General features: G+C 45.9%; 1 protein-coding gene across 3 annotated transcripts in view; it reads left to right on the top strand.

The window, feature by feature from the left end:
* The window catches only part of LOC113407510 (tyrosine-protein kinase ABL2-like), a 79403-nt gene extending 75107 nt beyond the window's left edge, over positions 1-4296 (top strand). For all 3 annotated transcript variants that reach the window (XM_026656100.1, XM_026656102.1, XM_026656101.1), the window contains exon 11: positions 2361-4296. In XM_026656100.1, coding sequence (XP_026511885.1) covers positions 2361-4063 — 1703 coding nt within the window. In that variant the 3' untranslated portion in view covers positions 4064-4296. The remainder of the gene's footprint in view (positions 1-2360) is intronic.
* Positions 4297-8358: the final 4062 nt, after the last annotated feature.

The following is an 8358-nucleotide window of genomic DNA, read 5'->3' as shown; positions in this document are numbered from 1 at the left end:
CCCCCCCCCCCCCCCCCCCCCCCCCCCCCCCGTGGCTGCTGCCAACCTGCCCAGACCTTCTCTCTCAGGACCAAGGTCGCCTCCTCCACCCCAACCTTGCAGCTCTCCACCTCACGGCGTGGTTGCTCAAAGGTTAGGCTAAGAGGAGAGGACCTCCACATATCAGGCCCTTGTCCGTCAAAGTGCATCTGGCAGCCGTATTGGCCTTCCACCCGCCAGTCCAAGGCCACACAGTATTTTCTCATGCCATGACCAGTCGATTCCTTAAACGGCTTGGACAGGGCCTCCATTTGAACCGCTTGCCACATGCTGCTGGTCCCACCTTTCATGGGAAGTAGCCTTTTTTGTGGCAATCACATCTGCTAGGAGGGTCTCAGAGCTCCGGGCCCTGACTTCCGAACCCCTGTTCACGGTATTTCATAAAGATAAGGTCCAGCTCCACCCACAACCCTTCGTTCCTCCCCAAGGTGGTCTCCGCCTATCATATGAGCCAAGACATTTTCCTTCTGGTACTCTGTCCCAAGTCTCACATGTCTAGTGAGGAGCGCCGTCTCCACATGCTAGATGTGAGACGGGCCCTGGCTTTTTACCTGGAACAAATAAAACCGTTCAGAAAGTCTTCACAGCTGTTCATCGCCACGGGCGAATGCATGAAGGGCCGGCCGATCTCCACTCAGCGGCTCTTCAGCTGGATCACTTCATGTATCCGTACTTGTTACACCTTGGCGGGAGTCCCCTCCCGCCACCGATTGTGAGAGTGCACTCGACAAGGGCGCAAGCCTCGTCGGTCGCCTTTCTGGCTCACATCCCTATTCAGGATATTTGTAGAGCTGCTACATGGTCCTTGGTCCACACGTTCACCTTGCATTATGCGATTGTCTCCCAGACCAGGGAAGACGCTGGGTTCGGCAGGGCTGTGCTCCATCCCGAGTGTCTGTGAACTCCTACCCACCTCCAACAGATATAGCTTGGAATCACCTACTGTGGAATGTACATGAACAATCACTCGAAGAAGAAAAGACAGTTACCTTTTCCGTACCTGGTATTCTTCGAGATTGTTGCTCATGTCCATTCCACGACCCTCCCTCCTTCCCCACTGTCAGAGTTGTCTGGCAAGAAGGAACTGAGGGTGGGGCAAGCGTGCAGCGCCCCTTATACTGCACCATGGTGGCACCACTCCAGGGGTCGCTGGGGCGCTCCCCTACGGGTAGTGCTAGGGGAAAAACTTCTGGCACCAGTGCACGCACACCTATTGTGGAATGGACATGAGTAACACATCTCGAAGAACACCAGTCACAGAAAAGGTAACTGTCTTGTATGGTGGTGTAATTCAGTTTTTACCCTAAACTTGCTGTGCACTGTCAAGTTAAGGTAGGAAAGGAAAAAGTAATACAGCCGTGAGCATATACAGGGCCAGTAAAGCTTGGCTGTGTTACTGTTCCTGGAGTAGTGAAGTGGAGTGATCAGATTGAGGGAACACTTGATTTCTTGGGAAAGCTGCAGGTGCTAAGAGACAGGAGGATTCCAATATGGAGAAAAGCAGCATGGCTCTTTTCTTCAGAAGTATGAAATGGTACAGAACAAGTTTGGGACTTTTTGTCACGGTCTGTGTGCAGAAATTGCTTGTTTTATTGTTAAGCAAATTAAGGTATTTCTAGCATTAATTAAAAGCAGGCCTGGTTTGGGCAGGTGCTGTGCAAGCTTCTCCACCTCATTCTAGGACTCAAAAACAGAGTTCAGTAATTGTTTCATGGTGGGACGCAGCCTTTGTGGTGAGGACATATGCCCAGGAACTAGCTACAGAATTCCTCAGGTTTATTTCACTTGTGATTTCTGCCTGACTCAAAGCTTGATGGTCACTGTCATGACATGTTAGGGCATTTAATCAGGTATGCCACAGGGACTGGCTGTAGCCTCAGTTTTATTTTGGTAAATTCAACTTTTTTTCCTTTTAATTTCACATTTATTGCTGTATAAAAGAAAAATCTCCTGCTGTGTTTTGTCAGTTTTTATATGTGAAGTCCTGTATCAAACAGTAAAATACAAAAACATTTTAAGCAGTTAAGGAAGGAAGAGAGAATAGGGACAGGGAAAGGAAAAGGAAAAAAATAGCAAGAAAGTAGAAGACGAGCAGATTCATCAATTTTATCCCAGATATTCTGTTAAGTGAACTTCTCGACTTATTTTAAATCATTTGCCAAAGAACACCAGATGTGCACAAACTTATATTTTTTTTTTCAGAAGAGAGCCCTGCAGATTTGGAACGTCTAAATGTTCCAGGCCTGATCAACCCATTCCAACCTGCAGGATGAGTTAGGGTTTTCATCAATTCTTTATTCACATCTGTTTGTTCTCTCTAGGGTTTATCAGAAGCACACAGCCAACAAGTGGATCTCCAGCACTGCCTCGCAAACAAAGGGACAAGTCCCCCAGCGGCCTCTTGGAAGATGCCAAAGAGACCACTTTCACCAGGGACAGAAAGGGTGGCTTTTTCAGCTCCTTTATGAAGAAGAGGAATGCCCCCACACCTCCAAAGCGTAGCAGTTCCTTCCGTGAGATGGAGAATCAGCCCCACAAGAAATATGAGCTCACGGGTAACTTTTCATCTGTTGCTTCCTTGCAGCATGTTGATGGATTTTCTTTTACTCCCACCCAGCAGGATGCAAGCCTGGCCCCAGTCAAGTGCTACAGTGGGGGCTTTGCACAGAGGAACTTCTACAGTGATGACAGTGGTGGTACCAGCAGTGGTGGGAGTGCAAGCACTGGTGGTGGGTGGTCAGGCATCACAGGTTTCTTTACACCACGCTTAATTAAAAAGACACTGGGTTTACGAGCAGGGAAACCCACGGGTGCCGAAGAAGCTTCAAAGCCTTTTCCAAGGTCAAATTCTACATCTTCCATGTCTTCGGGGCCTCCCGAGCAGGATAGGATGGCAATGACTCTTCCTAGAAATTGCCAGAGGTCAAAAATCCAGCTGGAAAGGACAGTGTCCACCTCCTCTCAGCCAGAGGAGAGCATAGGTAGATCCACTGACCTGCTTCCCAAAAGGCTTGAAGAAGGCCCTGCTCTGACCAGAGAGAGACCGAAAGCCAAACTCTTGCCAAGAGGTGCCACCGCTCTTCCAGTCAGAACCTCTTCAGGGGATTCAACTGTTGCAGAGAAGGACTGTCCAGGTCTGGCAACAACCACCCCTAAGAGCAAAGAAAAAAACAGTGGTACACGGCAAGGGGCCCTAGAAGATGGAGAGAGACCAGGATGGTCTTCTCCAGCAAAGGCTGCAGCAATACTTCCAACCACTCATAACCACAAAGTGCCAGTCCTAATCTCACCCACTCTAAAACATACTCCAGCAGACGTGCAGCTTATTGGCACAGACTCTCAGGGTAATAAATTTAAGCTCTTATCTGAGCACCAGGTCACATCTTCCGGCGACAGGGACCGGCCCAGACGGGTAAAACCAAAGTGTGCCCCACCTCCACCACCAGTAATGAGGCTCCTGCAGCAGTCGCCCGTTTGCTCAGACACAGCAGAAGAGTTGAGCAACACCGCAGCAGCGCAGCATGGACTGGAAACAAGTGAAGGTGGTAAAAAGGCAGTGGTGGCACATGGTGGTGGAAAAGCTGGGAGGCCCATGATGCCGCCCCCTCAAGTGCCTCTGTCATCATCTTCCACCTCACCAGCGAAAATGGCCAATGGCACAGCGGGTGCTAAAGTGGCATTAAGAAAGACCAAACAGGCGGCTGAGAAAATCTCAGCGGACAAAATCAGCAAAGAGGCGCTGCTGGAGTGTGCAGACCTCCTCTCGAGTGCCATTGCCGAGCCAACGCCAAACAGCCAGCTGGTGGATACGGGGCACCAGCTGTTGGATTACTGCTCAGGCTATGTGGACTGCATCCCACAAACACGCAACAAATTTGCCTTCCGGGAAGCCGTGAGCAAACTGGAACTCAGCCTGCAGGAACTGCAGGTGTCCTCAACAGCTGCTAGTGTGCCCGGAGCAAACCCCGTCCTTAATAACTTATTGTCATGTGTCCAAGAAATCAGTGATGTGGTTCAAAGGTAGCTACTGTCAATCTGGGTAAAGGAAAAATTACACATGGAGGGGAAACTCTGTTCCTGTATTGATGCTTTCAAAAGGAAAGACTGATACTTGAGTGAGTTTTTGTGAAGTACCTCAGATCACTGAGTTCTCCTCACGTTTACAGTTTCATCTCAAAAATAGGGGGAGGGAGGGAGGAGACACTGGAGGAAGGGGTGTGTGTGAGAGATTGAAGCTGAAAGGGCAGAATCTCAAGAATTTTCCCTATCCAGCAAATCTGATCTACCTATGTCTGCAAGTGAGAGAAGTTCCTTGCTCTTGCCTGTAAGAGGCAGGAGAATCGATGGTGGGTTCTTTAGGTAGGGGTGGTTTCCACGTGCCATCCAGAGTCCTGGAGTGACTGCATGGCCAGCTGGCTGTACAGATCCTCCCCTTTCTGCACTAATGCATATTTTGGCCTCCAGAGATCACAAGGGAAAGGCAGTAGGGCATGGTTGGTACCTAATGCTGAGAATTCTGAGCCTGAGCCCCAGAGGGGGGAGAGTCTGTGTGTGGTGTTGGGGAAAGAGGTAACGCACTGATGGTGTTCAGAGCTGCTGGAAGTGGATGCACTAGCCCAGGTGGCATACTTCCACAGTACTGCTGCTGCTGTAGTAAGAACTGCAAAATGAGTTAATATATTAAACTAACCCCTTTCCCTCCCACCCACTTCATGCCATTACACATTTATATTTGAAGCATCAGGCATGCTGGGCAGATTTGCCACTGAGTACCTACGCCCCTCCCCCCCCCCAAAACACAAACACACAGTCTTCACTTTGGTTGACTCTTAACCATTTCTGGTAGTCTAGCATGGGTGCTACCTGACAGTTGGTCACTTGTGAGTAGTTTGAGGCTGTTGCACAACTTACCAGTGTCTGTTGATAAACTGTAGCTTGTTTTTAACTTTGGTACAATGTTGGTTCCTTCTTCTGTGTGGTCACCTGGAGATGCACAGTTGCCAAGGCACTGCCTCCTGTCAATGCAAAATCTCACTGCTCTCTACATTCCTTTGTAGCATTGAAAGTGCTGACACTAATACAGCCATCTTGGGAACCAGCAATATAGCCTTACTGGCCCTGTAGTCCCACTGTGTAACAGCCTTCTCAGCATGTCTGACCCCCAACATAGCATTAGCTTTGTGGGAGTTGCTCCACAAGCCCTGGCCTTTCCAAGTCACTAAGCTGAATATATATGTAAGATGTGTCCACAGTCTTTTTTTTTAAATGCTAGAAATCCAACAGCATTTTGTGCTGTGGAACGTAGACAGTTCTTCCTACTATAGCACAGCAGAATGTGATGATGACACAACTGCTTTGTTTTATAGAGCACCAGTGTTTGTGTTGATATTCATCAGTTCTATAGTGGATTAAAAAGCTGCTGTCTAATGGGGTTACATGGTGACTGGGGTCAGTAATTGCCATAGGCCATATCCTGAGCTCCTCAGTGTTTTATTCAGCCTTCATTGAAGCCCTTGGGAGCTTGCCTGAGGAAGAGCTTCACAATTGGGCCCAGTGTGTGTGGAAAAAGGCCTTGCCTGCTATTTGTGCTGTCACTTAAAAGGAGATAATGTGTGACCAAAGCACCACTGCAGGATGTCTCCAATACAGTATGCTCTGCTCTGGCAAGTGGTGGGTTTCACTTTTTCACAAATGCAAGTGACAGGCTGGTAATCACCACTTTGTTTTAAATGCACAATACACCACTTCCAGAGGCCGCCACAAATGGAGATGAGTGACTAGAACATGCTCAGAAACCTCCTCCTTTATTCTATGTGTGCAGCACGCTTTCCAGTACCTTATGCAGGTGGATTTTGCATGGATGGTCAGCGGAGCTGGAGGACAGAAAAAGATCTTTAGCCTATTCCATATTGGTAGCAAATTATAGATTACTGAACACCTGATTTATTTCTCTCTCTAAAATTAAATGTCTATACCAAAGGGTCACTCTTCCAACATGTGTGTTGTGCACAGGGGTTAAAGATTATGATCAGCTCAGCACAGAGTTTGTATCAGTAGTGTTTTCATTGAGGACAATATTGGATTAAACTAAAAACACCTTAATCACCAATCACACTACCAGTGTTGTCAATTGTTTTTGTTTAATAATTGTTGATGTAATATATTTTTGATTGTTTTTCTAATTTAATTTTCACTCTATTGTCTGACTGTGAACTGCAAACAGTGTTAAACTTGATGTAAATAAGGTTTTGCCTGTCGTTCCACAAGTTTTGCCAATTTGCATTTTGTTTTAAATAAAAGTTGCAATATTTTATTGGCAAATAAACTTGAATACATGGTGCTTTTATTGGAGTGGTTCAACTTGCCTGGTTCTAAGCTAAAGATTGCTGCACTGAGCTTAAAAATTAACATCTCTGCAAACATGTAAAAAATAAACATTTAACTGAGCAGGTTTGCAAAGAACGTCAATATTTTATTAACCCCACTGAAATGGGATTGTTCCAGCCAGACTGCAGGGTTGCTGGGTAGTCACACATGCTTATTTCTCAACTGTATAATATGCGAATTCCTTTCAGCCAATCTGAGTGCAAGGATTTGTCTCATCAGTTTTTCCAAACTTTTCTATAACTGAAGTTCTCTCTTGTGCTAGTTACTAAACCCCCTTTTATTTTTTTCCCCTTGGATCTGTTTTTAGCACCAGGGAGCATCTCCGCTTTTGATGGGCTACAACTGAATCTTATGTTTTCCCCTTTCATCTGAATTTAACCTAGATGAGAAAAATAGGAAGCTTTGATGATGAGGAGCTGGCTTTCTTTTGGTCTTAATTCATGACCAACTAATGGTTTATGATGTTTTTATGGGGTTTATTCTTTTGGAAAATATTTTTTGAAGTCTTGCGTACGCTGAAGTGAAAGCAAGTAGGGAGCTGGTGATAGATGGTAAACTCCTTGGCTAGCATGGAGATAGTCAAATAGAGTTTGTGTAAGTACTCTTATACCTATAACTTAATATACAGTTAATTACAGAAGTGTAGTGGTGAGGTGAAAGCTGGTCTGCTCTAACAGAGTCAATAAATATATATCATTCTGCCAAAAGAAAAACAGTAAAGAACCATGTAGCCTATTTATCTTCACAGTCCTATAGCTGTGCATGGTCATTTACTAGTAACTAGAAGCCAATGTGCCAGGAGGGAATACGAACTCAAAATCCACTTCAATAGCAATTAGACAAAATGTGCCTGGTCAGACTCTTTCTAAAGTGAGGGCAAGGGCTGACTGATCTATTGTAGGCTTTAAACTGTGCCAATGGTTACTAAAGAGCCATAAGTACAACGTCCAGGCAGCTGAACTCTGTCCTCAGTAAAACTGTTGGAAATGGGTGATGACCCTGTTGATTGCATTGGCCTCATTAGCACTACAAAAGTAATTCTCCTCCTTTGATAGTCACCCCTTCTTATCAACTATTGAGAATAGGCCACTTCCACCTTAATTGAATTAGCCTCATTAGCACTGACCCACCCCTGACTTGGTAAGACAACTCCCATCTTTTCATGTGCTGTAATATTCATACTGCTTTCTGTATTTTTCACTCTATACCTCTGATGAAGTGGGTTTTAACCCACAGAAGCTTATACCCAAATAAATTTGTTAGTCTCTAAGGTGCCACAAGACCACCTTGTTGTGGTAGCTGTGATACAGACTAACACAGCTACCACTCTGAAATCTGTCCTCAGTGTCTGCTGTTCCACCTCATCTTCACTTTTTGACCTACAGATCATAGAGTAAGTGATTATTCATCTTATTCCACTGTATTTAGTGTTAACATTTTAGGGCTGCTTTTTTTTTTAAATCATTTGGCAGGTACCCCAGACAGCAAACAGTCCCTCTTGTAGTAATACTATCTCTGGCCAAAAGCCAGAGTGCGTAACAGCAAAATCCTAGCTAGTCTATGAAATAGTAATCAAATGGCAGAGTTCTCCTTCACAGCCACTACTCTTCAACCTTTGCTCTAGACAAGGACAAAGACAAGCCACGCTGGTCCTCCTGCTTTATCAGAGCAGTCAAGAGGCCAAGTTGCTGCAATTGGGAGCTCCCTTAAGTGAATGCTGCAGAAGTAGTTTAGCCAAACTGAGGAAGCTGAGCATGAGGAGTGTGCATAGCAAGAGCTGCCTCAGTGAGGGGAAGATGCTGGCTCATATCACCAAATGCTATCCCTGACAGAAGTTCTGGGCTGTAGTGGAGACATATTCATAGACTTGGAATTGCAGACACACTGTTACCTTGCTGTCTAGTGGGGGGGGGAAGGGTTGGCATGGCTAAA

This window comes from Terrapene carolina, unplaced genomic scaffold (genome assembly GCF_002925995.2).
Source record: "Terrapene carolina triunguis isolate 2854851 unplaced genomic scaffold, T_m_triunguis-2.0 Scaffold212, whole genome shotgun sequence".
NCBI lineage: Eukaryota > Metazoa > Chordata > Testudines > Emydidae > Terrapene > Terrapene triunguis.
The sequence above is the reverse complement of the archived record's forward strand: the minus strand, read 5'-3'. Positions and strand labels throughout refer to the sequence as shown.